The 14,363-nt window shown below is 41.2% G+C and overlaps 1 protein-coding gene across 3 annotated transcripts in view; it reads right to left on the reverse strand.

Annotated features, from left to right (window-relative positions):
- Positions 1 to 993: 993 nt before the first annotated feature.
- The window catches only part of MAT2B (methionine adenosyltransferase 2 non-catalytic beta subunit), a 66,687-nt gene continuing 53,317 nt past the window's right edge, over positions 994 to 14,363 (reverse strand). For all 3 annotated transcript variants that reach the window (XM_075856436.1, XM_075856434.1, XM_075856435.1), the window contains exon 7: positions 994 to 2,811. In XM_075856436.1, coding sequence (XP_075712551.1) covers positions 2,641 to 2,811 — 171 coding nt within the window. In that variant the 3' untranslated portion in view covers positions 994 to 2,640. The remainder of the gene's footprint in view (positions 2,812 to 14,363) is intronic.

Raw genomic sequence — 14,363 nt, forward strand, 5'->3', positions numbered from 1 at the left:
GATTACAATGATCCAAAGAGCCCTAAGACACAATACCATCCATGAGTTTCATTGAAAAACTAATAATTAAATGTTTATGACACTTAAATCCAATGTGCATAATAATTTGGAACACGGTGTATATGGACACTTCCCTTTACAGGCCATCACATGGCTGCATGTATTTCCATGGGGCTGTCCACAGGCCGTTGTTTTAACGGACCGTGAAATAATAGGACATGTGCTATTTTTGTCTGCTTTCACGGATCCCTCAAGTCTATGAGGGATGCGTGAAAACAGGTCTCGCACGGGTTTGAATTAGACAGGAAAAATATACGTTTTTCAAGACCAATTTCGCACTCCGCCTAAGGCTGGTTTCACACTCCGCGTTTTGCTATGTTTGCTAAGTTACATTAAAGTCTATAGTAAAATATCAAAAGCACAACATACACAGCATTTTGTTTGTGGCGTTTTTGAGGCAATTTTTGTGGTCAGTGGCAATTTTTGCCAAAGCAGCACGCTCTGGGTATAGTGTTTTTTTCAAGCATATGGAAATAGGATTATGTGAATGGCAACACAGAATAACATTGGCTCTGTATTTGTGTCCTAAACGATACAGAAATCCTTATATATGCTCGTGTGGATAATGCCTAAATATGCAATGAGGAATAGCATTTAATTTTCCACTTCGATAATATTAATAATTTGTGTTATTGGAATTGATTAAGTATTCCAACAATACAAATGATTTCGATCAACTAAAATCTTTAGGGTATGTTCACAGAGTTTTTTGCAGGCTGAAAATTCTGCCTCAAAATTCCATCTGAATTTTGATCTGCCTGCACGCCGTTTGCCGCGTTTTACGTCCGCGGCCATTTTACCGCTCGCGGGGAAAAAAATGCCTCCGCCTCCCATTGAAATCAATGTTGTGTGAACAAGGCCTTAGTGTTGTTATGTTGGGTTCATTCACACTTGCAACGAAAAATACAATATAAAACATTATGCAGACACTCATTTTAGAAATATACAGAATTTTATTTTGTACTCAACCCAAAAAGTCAGAATACAAGTGCTGAATATGGTTTCAATAAATTCCAGGAGGAAGAACAATGGCCAAAACTGTGAAAGAACGATCTGAACAACCAGTGGAAGAACATGCTTTATATGAAGGCATGGGACACAATGAACGCCATTGGATATAACAGACATGAACAACGGGGCATTTCTCCATGGCGGCATCTTGTAATGTTTTGCATAATATTTCTGGAAACAATCTGAAAGTCACCGCTTTTGACTCAATAATAGAAAGAAAATGTCAATTTTGCCCCAAACAGGACAATTTGAATAACAAATGTTGCATCTAAAACGTACGAAAAAAGTGTGCCTGTGGACATAATACTTGTGATCAAGAAGTGTTCCCAATTCTAATGTATTTACTTAGAGGATTATTCAGGTTTCACCAAATAAAGGTTATTTTTTAAATAATGAAAAGTTCTGATTTCCAAAATACTTTTTGAATCAATTTCTCTCGGTTTACAAAATCTCTGCTTGCAGGGAGCTTTACTAAATCTGACCTGGTTGTGTGATGGACTCATCACATGACCGGGGAAAATTCTCATCCCATGGAATGGCACAATGGGGCAGATTTACTAATGCCGTCTTAGATTTGTCTAAATTTAGACAAGGGTGTCAGAAAATGCATCAGTGGCGCACGTTGTATGACAAATTTGGTGCATCTTGCTAGACACTTCTCCTTATACCACCTATTAGTTGCCTTAATTGTAGCCAGTTTTTTGCGCTAAAATGTTGGTGTATGGTGCAGAATTTAAGCCACTCCCCTTTTCGATAGACCACGCCCTCTGTCGAGCACGTCCAAAGGAAAGTAACTACTACAGTTAATAAATGTGGTGCACAGTATGTACACTAAAATTCTGGGTCAATTTGAATAGTGTATCTGCCCCCAAAAAAATGTTCCTACTGAATGACTGCAAGCAGAGATCTTGAAAACCATGCGGAATTGGTACAAAAATTATATTGGAAAACTGTAGACCCTATTATTATACAAATAATAAACATTTTAGACGAAACTGGATAACCTCTTTAACATACATTCTGGCATAACACGGAAAACCTTTGCATTTTCAAAAAGAATGAAAAAAAATATTCTGCCGTTTTCTTTGTAATAATTTGGGGGAAAAAGATCATGAATGAGTAGAGCGCAGGGCATGATTATATGTTCTAGAACAGTATAAGTCTATACTGTATAGGGATTTGGCATTAGCATAACATCAATTCTTAAGTAAATGAAAGTCTTACCCCAAATTACTAACAATCCACTGACTAAATGATTCCATGGCTGTACCTGCCATGTAGAGGGGTTGGGGTGTCACATACTGATCTACAGCCCACCGACAGGAGCATCTGGCTGGGGACAAGTACCATAAATCACAGAAATTATTCTACATAACTGCTGTCACAATATCCTGTAAACGTACATATGATGAAATTAGCGACTTTATGCTCGTGTGTCTATGTACCAACAACCTAGTAACTGTAACTCACCATTTCTTTCCCCAAAGTAGACATATTAACAACACTAATACAAAACTAAATTTCTGCAAGAAAAAATTAGAAATGTCAAATTCACCTACAGGGGAAAAACTAATGAAAGACTGTTTGTCGCCATTTCTTATCAACTAAAAATGGCCAGAGGGATTCCCTAATGCCGGCTCTGAAGGGGGTCCGCTGTCCAATGCCAAGTTCCTCCAGCCTGGTGCAGTCAAGCTGTGGGTTCCAAGGTCGAGGAGTTGCCCCAACAGGTTCATCTGTGATCTAAAGAAATACAATTTTCTCATTACATATATTACCTCTACTTTTATCTATCTTCAGTTACAATGCAGCATTCCTGGAACCCCCCACCAACAAAGAAGCTCAAGATATGACAGAAGATTATAGTGGAGGTATGATTTACCCATGCGGCATGCTGGACAGTACAGAGTATGGTCTATTTAAGTAACATAATTTCCATATTCTTAGGACTGTAGAATGCACTGAACTACAGTATACGTCCCATTTTACATCACCTACTGAAGCGCAGTTCAAGGGAGAGGGAAGCATTATCTAAAAAAATATTAGGGAATGTTCATGCTCGCCACTGAGCTGCCCTCCAATCCTCCTTTTGATCAAAAGAAACGTATAGGAGAAAGAATCTCCCGCAAGTGATGTAAAGGGAACTTAAGACGCACCCAAGTTTAATACAACATAAAAATTTATTAAAGGGAACCGGTCACCAGCATTTCACCTATTGAACTCTTCTCAGCCCTCGCTGGCTGCTGCTGTCAAAGTTCATTGCCGTTATATCTCCTCTCCTAAACTCCTCCGACCGTAAATAACGGTCTGCAAACAGTTTGCACCTTTTATGGTAATAATCCGACAGTCTCGTTCATTCCTCTTCTTACGCTCGCCCACCGCCCAAAACTGGCCCGCGCTGAATGACAAAATCTCGTCTGATACAGCCCGCCTGTGCCTGTCATGTATGGTCAGATACCCTTCCTTGCTTCATCTGGACCTCAAATCTAGTTACTGCGCCGCTATGGTGTCCCATTGTGCGGACCAGTACAGGACATCGATGTGCAAGCGCAGGATTTCGTGTGTGTGGGGGGGGAGGAGAGGAGCTGTCAATCAAAAGCAAGGAAGTGGGGTTAACTCGGAAAGGCTTGAGGAATGAACATATGACTCTTCAAATCAAAATATGACTCATGCTCATTAGCATAAGGCGCAGGCACACTAAAAAATGGAATACGAAAGATACAGAGCCGACTGAGAAGAGAATTCTAGGTTACATAAAAATAATTTTTCACCCATTTCCACCAGGTATTGCTGGTTCAATAGGTGAAATGAAGTGACAGGTTCCCGTTAAATATAATATTAAATATTTCAGATGAATTAAAGGGGTTCCCCATCAGGGACATTTATGACATATCCACAGGATATGTCATAAATGTCAGATAGATGCGGGTCCCACACCTATCTCTAGAACGGGGCCCCCTAAACACCGTTTATCTTTTTAGGCTGCAGCAGTGTCCCGGCCACTTCCTGACTATTTGGTCTGGAGTACGAAAAATAGCGTAGCTCGCTGAGCTACGCTGTTTCCGCAAGTCCCATAGAACTGAATGGTAGTTACGGAAACAGCGTAGCTTACATGCTAAGCTGCTTCCGTAACCGCCATTCACTACTAAGGGAGTTACTAAAACAGCGAAGCTCAGCGAGCTATGCGGTTTTAGTACTCTCAACCATATAGTCAGGAAGTGGCCGGGACACTGCTGCAGCCTAAAAAGATAAACAGTGTTTAGGGGGCCCCGTTCCAGAGATAGGTGTGGGCCCCAAACGTGGGGCCCACATCTATCTGACATTTATGACATATTCTGTAGATATAAACACACAAGAACTCGGCACTCAAGTTTGGATGAAATAATAGAAATATTTTATTTTGCAATCCACTTATAAACGTTTTCGGCCGACATAGGGCTTCATCAGATAATTCTATACAAAATAAAGCAAAAAAGGGTATAATATTACAACAACATCCATAATGTCAATGGAAAATACAAGTAGGATATATATGAGGACTATTTAGGCAAAAACGAGGATCAAGCATAAGTGGGTAAATCTCACCATGTTATGCGAACAATATACTTCTTATATAATACACAGTACTATTGTGATAACTGCCATAGCTATGACATACATCCTCACTTTATCAAGAGAAATGGCCAAAACAAATCTCAAAATTTATGGGATAAGGTTACATATACATGTGAACAATGAAATAACTAAGTCATGAAGGATGTCCCACAATGCATGTTACAAAAAGAAGAAAGACATCTTACCGGATTGCTCGTAAACAAGGTATATACGAAACCGGTATAAGACAGTGCATCGCTCTCTCACGCAACGTCCGTTGCTGTAGTAAATGGCACGAAGTCAAAATGTTTGTGGCGTGTATTTAAAGAGATTTCATATCACGTGATCACGGATGTTGCTGACACGCAACATCATAACGTGAACCCATCATGTGATCATCCAAAGCGAGGCATGGATAGATACGAAAGACATCTGTGCCTGGTAGGTCAAATGATGATACAGACTATAATGACGTAACTAACATTAACACGCTAAATGTAATAAAACAGGGTTATTTACTTTCCCGACAATGCGGTAAGATGGTGTGGGCATTCTCACGAGTTAATTGTAAGAAAATCTTTAGTTTGCCTGTTGGATATATAAAAGGCATCATGTTACAAAGTAGCAAAACTTTAAAAAAAAAGTGTTTATGATCAATCCATAGATCGGTTAATCCATCAAAATGATCGTTATAAAATCACAGACTTTGGGGGAGCTGCAGTTCACAAGACCAAGAACAAAACCATTTAAATAAAACTATGTATATCATATTCTCTGTTTAAACCTCTTGTTTCTAAAGACTGCATTGTGTGAATCCAAAAAGGCTTCTCACAACTTCAATTTCTTTCTGTGATCTCCACCTCTCCTAGCAACAGTTACTTGTTCCAATATTTGAAATTTTAATTGGAATACATTGTGATCCAATTTATGAAAATGTTGAGCCAATGGTAAATTTTTTTGCATCCGATAGTTGAATTGTGTTGCGAAACGCGGTCTCGTACATGCTGGGTGGTCTCCCCAACATATACGAGGCCACAAGGGCACTTCACAACATAAACCACATAAGAGGAATCACAAGTGAAGTAACCTTTAACCCCTTCCCTCTTTAGCCACTTTTGACCTTCCTGACCGAGCCTCATTTTTCAAATCTGACATGTGTCACTTTATGTGGTAATAACTCCGGAATGCTTTCACCTATCCAAGCGATTCTGAGATTGTTTTCTCGTGACACATTGGACTTTAACCCCTTCGCGCTCAGGTCAGTAATAGTACGTCCTGCTAAGTAGAACGTTCGCGCTCAGGTCAGTACTATTACTGACCTGAGTAAACACGGCGCCATTTAATCCCGGCGCGTGCTTGAGCTGTGATAACTGCTGTTTCTGACAGCACGCTATCACAGCTCAATACTCCGGGACCAATTGAAGTGGTCCCGCCCCGGCGATCGCTGCTATTGGTTAGTGACTACTAACCAATAGCGGCGATCGCATACATCATTTCCTGCCCCAGACTCCACATCCTGCCGCACCCGCCCTGAACTTCTCTGTTGGCGTAGGAGATTTGTTCAGAGCGGTTGTGTAGGAGAATTGTGCTAAAAAAAAAACGAAAAAAGTTTCAAAAACTTACTTTTTTGTACTTCCCACTTGCTCCATCCACTTCCCACACCTGTCCTCCTCCTCCTCCTTGTGTTCCCCTTGTCACCCCCGTTTTTTGGTCAGTGACCTATAACTGACCATTGCTTAGTCTTCAGGGCCACATTTTTTGGTCCCTGTGGATTATTTTTTTTTTTTTTCTTCTTTATAAAATACAAAAATAAAAAAAAAATATATAAAAATTTATTAAAATTTAAAAAAAAAATTTAGAAAGTTATCATCTAGCTAGTTTAGTATTAGGGTTAGTTAGTGTCAGGGAACAGTCAAAAAGCGTAGTGAGGTTTAGTGTCAGGGAATTTAGCGTCAGGAATCCGTCACCGTAGTTAGTTTTAGCGTTAGGGATCTATCACTGTAGTTAGCTTTAGTGTCAGGGAAGCTCAGAATACTCTAGTTTAGGTTTAGTGTCAGGAACCCGTCACCGTAGTTAGGCTTAGTGTCAGGGAATTTCGGAATTATCTAGTTAGCTTTAGTGTCAGGGAATCGTCGCCGTAGATAGGTTTAGCGTTAGGGAAGTTAAAAAAATCTAGTTAGCTTTAGTGTTAGGAACCCTCGCCCTAGTTAGCTTTAGTGTTAGGGAAGGCCACTTGTTCTCAAAAAAAAACAAAAAATACAAAAAAAAAAGTAGCATCTTATTGCTTTGAGTTAGGGTTTTTTTTTTTTTTTTCCTGTATACGTTATACACGTGTCTCATCACACAAATTACACGTGTCGCACAAATAATAAAAAAAGATGTCCCAAAGGTCATTTTCTGCTGAAGAGGCCTATGCATTCCTTGCCTCCGACACAGACTCGTCGGATGGTGAGACTCTTTTTTATTTGTCAACCTCCTCATCTAGTGATGAAGAGGAGGGACCACCTAGGAGACGTCCCAGGACATCCACCACACTTGAAACCCCCGAGAGAAGTGACCCCGTCGCAGTTGAAGCCCCAGAGCGAAGTGACCCCATATGGATCCCCACACCAGAAAATTATGAGCCCCAAATCCCCGAGTATACGGGCAGTCCGGGGATCAAATTTAACACGGCAGGGCTCAGTGAGATGGACTTTTTCAAGAAGTTCTTCACTGATGAATTTATAGAACTAATGGTCTCCCAGACAAATTTATATGCCCAACAATATATTAGTAAGAACCCCACATCATTTTATGCCCAATCCAACAGGTGGACCCCTGTAGATGCAGCAGAGTTGGGCAAGTTCTGGGGACTTCACCTGAACATGGGGCTTCTGAAAAAGCCGTCCATTAGGACCTACTGGAGCACGGACATCTTGTACCACACCCCGATGTACCGTATGGCCATGTCCAGGATGCGTTATGAGGCAATACTTCGCTTCTTGCATTATGCTGATAATGAGCAGTGCCCACCCCGAGATGACCCCAGTTATGACCGTTTATATAAACTGAGACCCCTATTAGACCATTTCAGTGCCCGGTTTGCCCAAGCATACACCCCCGAGAAGTGTATTTCCATTGATGAGTCCTTGGTACATTTTAAAGGGAGGCTTCAATTCCGCCAGTACCTGCCAAGTAAGAGGGCAAGGTATGGCGTGAAGATCTATAAGCTGTGCGAGAGTGCATCAGGGTATACCTACAAGTTTAGGATATATGAAGGGAAGGACAGCAGTATTCAGCCCCCAGAATGCCCCCCCTTACTGGGAATTAATGCAAAAATTGTGTGGGATTTGGTGCACCCACTGCTGGACCAGGGTTACCACCTCTACCTGGATAATTTTTATACTAGCGTCCCACTCTTCAAGTGCCTTGCTTCCAGAAGTACTGCGGCATGCGGCACTGCTAGAAGAAATATAAGAGGCCTCCCTAAGACTCTGCTTGGGCAAACACTAAGAAGGGGTGAGAGCAGGGCACATTCTAGCACCAACATATTGTGTGTCAAGTACAAGGACAAGAGAGATGTCCTTGTATTGACAACAATACATGGCCACACCAGTACCCATGTACCTGTACGAGGTACCAGTACAGAGACCCTAAAACCAGACTGCATCCTGGACTACAATAGGTACATGGGAGGGGTGGACTTGGCAGATCAAGTCCTGAAACCCTACAGCGCCATGCGGAAATCGAGGGTGTGGTATAAGAAGCTGGCCGTGCACATCATACAGATGGCATTGTACAATGCGTACGTGCTACATCGATGTGCAGGTCAGAGGGGAACTTTCCTGGAATTTCAAGAGGTGGTTATCAAAAACCTAATATTTAGGGACCAGGAAGGGGGGGCACCCAGTACTTCTGGAGGCGAGGCCACACGCATCGTACCAGGGCAACACTTTCCAGGAGAAGTTCCCCAAACTGCCAAGAAGGGAAAGAATCAAAAGAGGTGCAGAGTCTGCACTAAGAGGGGGATAAGGAAGGACACAACATACCAATGTGACACGTGTCCTGAAAAACCAGGGCTCTGTATGAAAGATTGTTTTAGAATTTATCATACATCCCTTGATTTTTAATTTACACCAGTTTTATTACCCTGATGCACTCCGCACAGCTTATCCCCCTCATCTTTCCCTTCTGAGCCCTGCCGTGTGCCCAGGCAGCTGATAACAGCCACATGTAGGGTATTGCCGTACCCAGGAGAACCCACATTACAATTTAAGGGGTGTATATCTCCGGTGGCGCATGCTGGGCACACTATATTGGACACTGAAATGGCATATATATATATAAAATTGCAAATCTCACTCTGCACCATCTGCTGCGCATTATCTTTTACACAGTACCTGTGGGGTCAAAATGCTCACTACACCTCTAGATGAATGTCTTAAGGGGTGTAGTTTTTAAAATGGGGTCACTTCTCGGGGGTTTCAACTGTACTGGTACCTCAGGGGCTTCCGCATACATGACTTAGCACCAGAAAAGCTCCAGTAGGCCAAATGGTGGTCCTTCCCTTCTAAGCCCTGCCGTGTGCCCAGGCAGCTGATAACAGCCACATGTAGGGTATTGCCGTACCCAGGAGAACCCACATTACAATTTAACGGGTGTATATCTCCGGTGGCGCATGCTGGGCACTCTATATTGGACACTGAAATGGCATATATATATATAAAATTGCAAATCTCACTCTGCACCATCTGCTGCGCATTATCTTTTACACAGTACCTGTGGGGTCAAAATGCTCACTACACCTCTAGATGAATGTCTTAAGGGGTGTAGTTTTTAAAATGGGGTCACTTCTCGGGGGTTTCAACTGTACTGGTACCTCAGGGGCTTCCGCATACATGACTTAGCACCAGAAAAGCTCCAGTAGGCCAAATGGTGGTCCTTCCCTTCTAAGCCCTGCCGTGTGCCCAGGCAGCTGATAACAGCCACATGTAGGGTATTGCCGTACCCAGGAGAACCCACATTACAATTTAAGGGGTGTATATCTCCGGTGGCGCATGCTGGGCACTCTATATTGGACACTGAAATGGCATATATATATATAAAATTGCAAATCTCACTCTGCACCATCTGCTGCGCATTATCTTTTACACAGTACCTGTGGGGTCAAAATGCTCACTACACCTCTAGATGAATGTCTTAAGGGGTGTCGTTTTTAAAATGGGGTCACTTCTCGGGGGTTTCAACTGTACTGGTACCTCAGGGGCTTCCGCATACATGACTTAGCACCAGAAAAGCTCCAGTAGGCCAAATGGTGGTCCTTCCCTTCTAAGCCCTGCCGTGTGCCCAGGCAGCTGATAACAGCCACATGTAGGGTATTGCCGTACCCAGGAGAACCCACATTACAATTTAAGGGGTGTATATCTCCGGTGGCGCATGCTGGGCACTCTATATTGGACACTGAAATGGCATATATATATATAAAATTGCAAATCTCACTCTGCACCATCTGCTGCGCATTATCTTTTACACAGTACCTGTGGGGTCAAAATGCTCACTACACCTCTAGATGAATGTCTTAAGGGGTGTAGTTTTTAAAATGGGGTCACTTCTCGGGGGTTTCAACTGTACTGGTACCTCAGGGGCTTCTGCATACATGACTTAGCACCAGAAAAGCTCCTGTAGGCCAAATGGTGGTCCTTTCCTTCTGAGCCCTCCCATGGGCCCAAACAATAGTTTATCACCACAAATGGGGTATTGCTGCACTCAGGACAAATTGGGCAACCAAATGGGGTATGTTGTTCCCTGTGAAAATAAGAAATTGTGATAAAAAATGACATCTTATTGGAAAAAATATCATTTTTTTCATTTCACAGCCCAATTCAAATAGGTGTTGTGAAAAAACTGTGCGGTCAAAATGATAACAAAAACCATAAATTAATTCCTTGAGGGGTGTAGTTTCCAAAATGGGGTCACTTATGGTGGGTTTCCATTGCTTTGATACCTCTGGGGCTCTGCAAATGCGACATGGCAACCGAAAACCAATCCAGCAAAATCTGGACTCCAACAAACACATAGCACTCCTTTCCTTCTGAGCCCTCCCATGGGCCCAAACAGCAGTTTATCACCACAAATGGGGTATTGCCGCACTCAGGACAAATTGGGCAACCAAATGGGGTATGTTGTTCCCTGTGAAAATAAGAAATTGTGATAAAAAATGACATCTTATTGGAAAAAATATCATTTTTTTCATTTCACAGCCCAATTCAAATAGGTGCTGTGAAAAAACTGTGCGGTCAAAATGATAACAAAAACCATAAATGAATTCCTTGAGGGGTGTAGTTTCCAAAATGGGGTCACTTCTGGTGGGTTTCCATTGCTTTGATACCTCTGGGGCTCTGCAAATGCGACATGGCAACCGAAAACCAATCCAGCAAAATCTGGACTCCAACAAACACATAGCACTCCTTTCCTTCTGAGCCCTCCCATGGGCCCAAACAGCAGTTTATCACCACAAATGGGGTATTGCCGCACTCAGGACAAATTGGGCAACCAAATGGGGTATGTTGTTCCCTGTGAAAATAAGAAATTGTGATAAAAAATGACATCTTATTGGAAAAAATATCATTTTTTTCATTTCACAGCCCAATTCAAAAAGGTGCTGTGAAAAAACTGTGCGGTCAAAATGATAACAAAAACCATAAATGAATTCCTTGAGGGGTGTAGTTTCCAAAATGGGGTCACTTCTGGTGGGTTTCCATTGCTTTGATACCTCTGGGGCTCTGCAAATGCGACATGGCAACCGAAAACCAATCCAGCAAAATCTGGACTCCAACAAACACATAGCACTCCTTTCCTTCTGAGCCCTCCCATGGGCCCAAACAGCAGTTTATCACCACAAATGGGGTATTGCCGCACTCAGGACAAATTGGGCAACCAAATGGGGTATGTTGTTCCCTGTGAAAATAAGAAATTGTGATCAAAAATGACATCTTATTGGAAAAAATATCATTTTTTTCATTTCACAGCCCAATTCAAAAAGGTGCTGTGAAAAAACTGTGCGGTCAAAATGATAACAAAAACCATAAATTAATTCCTTGAGGGGTGTAGTTTCCAAAATGGGGTCACTTCTGGTGGGTTTCCATTGCTTTGATACCTCTGGGGCTCTGCAAATGCGACATGGCAACCGAAAACCAATCCAGCAAAATCTGGACTCCAACAAACACATAGCACTCCTTTCCTTCTGAGCCCTCCCATGGGCCCAAACAGCAGTTTATCACCACAAATGGGGTATTGCCGCACTCAGGACAAATTGGGCAACCAAATGGGGTATGTTGTTCCCTGTGAAAATAAGAAATTGTGATCAAAAATGACATCTTATTGGAAAAAATATCATTTTTTTCATTTCACAGCCCAATTCAAATAGATGCTGTGAAAAAACTATGCGGTCAAAATGATAACAAAAACCATAAATGAATTCCTTGAGGGGTGTAGTTTCCAAAATGGGGTCACTTCTGGTGGGTTTCCATTGCTTTGATACCTCAACACCTCTTCAAACCTGGCATGCTGCCTAAAATATATTCTAACAAAAAAGAGGCCTCAAAATGCACTAGGTGCTTCTTTGCTTCTGGGGCTTGTGTTTTAGTCCACGAGCGCACTAGAGACACATGTGGGACATTTCTAAAAACTGCAGAATCTGGACAATACATATTTAGTAGTGTTTCTCTGGTAAAACCTTCTCTGTTACAGAAAAAAAATTAATAAAATTGAAATTCAGCAGAAAAAATGAAATTTGCAAATTTCACCTCCACTTGGCTTTAATTCCTGTGAAATACCTGAAGGGTTAAAAAACTTTCTATATGCTGTTTTGAATACTTTGAGGGGTCTAGTTTTTAAAATGGGGTGTTTTATGGGGGTTTCTAATACATAGGCCCCACAAATCCACTTCAGAACTGAAGAGGTACCTTAAAAAAAAGGCTTTTGAAATTTTCTTAAAAATATGAGAAATTGCTGTTTATGTTCTAAGCCTTGTAACGTCCAAGAAAAATAAAATAATGTTCAAAAAACGATGCCAATCTAAAGTAGACATATGGGAAATGTGAACTAGTAACTATTTTGGGTGATATAACCGTCTGTTTTTCAAGCAGATGCATTTAAATTCTGAAAAATGCTATTTTTTCTAAATTTTCTCTAAATTTTGCAATTTTTCACAAATAAAGACTGAATATATCGACCAAATTTTACCACGAACATGAAGCCCAATGTGTCACGAGAAAACAATCTCAGAATCGCTTGGATAGGTTTAAGCATTTCGACGTTATTACCACATAAAGTGAAATATGTCAGATTTGAAAAATGGGCTCTGAGCCTTAAGGCCCAAACTAGGCTGCGTCCTTAAGGGGTTAAGTTACTGGCAAAATTTGCTCGATATGTTCAGTATTTAATTGTGAAAAACACCAAAATTTAGCGAAAAATTGCAAAAATTAGCATTTTTCTCAATTTAAATGTATCTCCTTGTAAGACAGGCAGTTATACCACCCAAAATTGTTGCTAATTAACATCCCCCATATGTCTACTTTAGATTGGCATCGTTTTTTGAACATCCTTTTATTTTTCTATGACCTCACAAGGCTTAGAACTTTAGCAGCAATTTCTCACATTTTCAAGAAAATTTCAAAAGGCCATTTTTACAGGGGCCAGTTCAGTTGTGAAGTGGCTTTGAGGGCCTTATATATTAGAAACCCCCAAAAAGTCACCCCATTTTAAAAACTTCACCCCTCAAAGTATTCAAAACAGCATTTAGAAAATGTCTTAACCCTTTACACATGTCACAGGAATTAAAGCAATGTAGAGGTGAATTTTACAAATTTCATATTTTTTTGCAGAAATAAATTTTTAGTACAATTTTTTTTATAACACAGAAGGTTTTACTAGAGAAATGCAACTCAATATTTGTTGCCCAGTTTCTGCAGTTTTAGGAAATATCCCACATGTGGCCGTAGCGTGCTGCTGGACTGAAGCACCGGCCTCAGAAGCAAAGGAGCACCTGGTGGATTTTGGGGCCTTATTTTTGTTAGAATAAATTTTAGGCACCATGTCAGGTTTGAAGGGCTCTTGCGGTGCCATAACAGTCAAAATCCCCCAAAAGTGACCCCATCTGGGAAACTACACACCTCAAGGAAATTATCTAGGGGTACAGTGAGCATTTTGACCGCACAGCTTTTTTACAGAAATTATTAGAAGTAGGCCGTGAAAATTAAAATCAACATTTCTTCAAAGAAAATGTAGGTTTAGCGATTTTTTTTCTCATTTTCACAAGGACTAAAGGAGAAAAAGCACCATAAAATTTGTAAAGCAATTTCTCCCGAGTAAAACAATACCCCACATGTGGTAATAAACGGCTGTTTGGAGACACGGCTTGGCTTAGAAGGGAGAGAGCGCTATTTGGCTTTTGGAGATCACATTGAGCAGGAATGGTTTGCAGCGGCCATGTCACATTTGCAAAGCCCCTGAGGGGAAAAAACTATGAAAACGCCCAAAAAGTGACACCATTTAGGAAACTACACCTCTTGAGGAATTCATCTAGGGGCGTAGTGAGCATTTTGACCCCACAGATGTTCCATAGAATTTATTAGAATTGGGCAGTGAAAATAAAAACAATCCTTTTTCTTCAATATGACGTAACTTTAGCGCAAATTTTTTCATTTTCGCAACAAATAAAG

Source organism: Rhinoderma darwinii, chromosome 3, assembly GCF_050947455.1.
Source record: "Rhinoderma darwinii isolate aRhiDar2 chromosome 3, aRhiDar2.hap1, whole genome shotgun sequence".
NCBI classification, from domain to species: domain Eukaryota; kingdom Metazoa; phylum Chordata; class Amphibia; order Anura; family Rhinodermatidae; genus Rhinoderma; species Rhinoderma darwinii.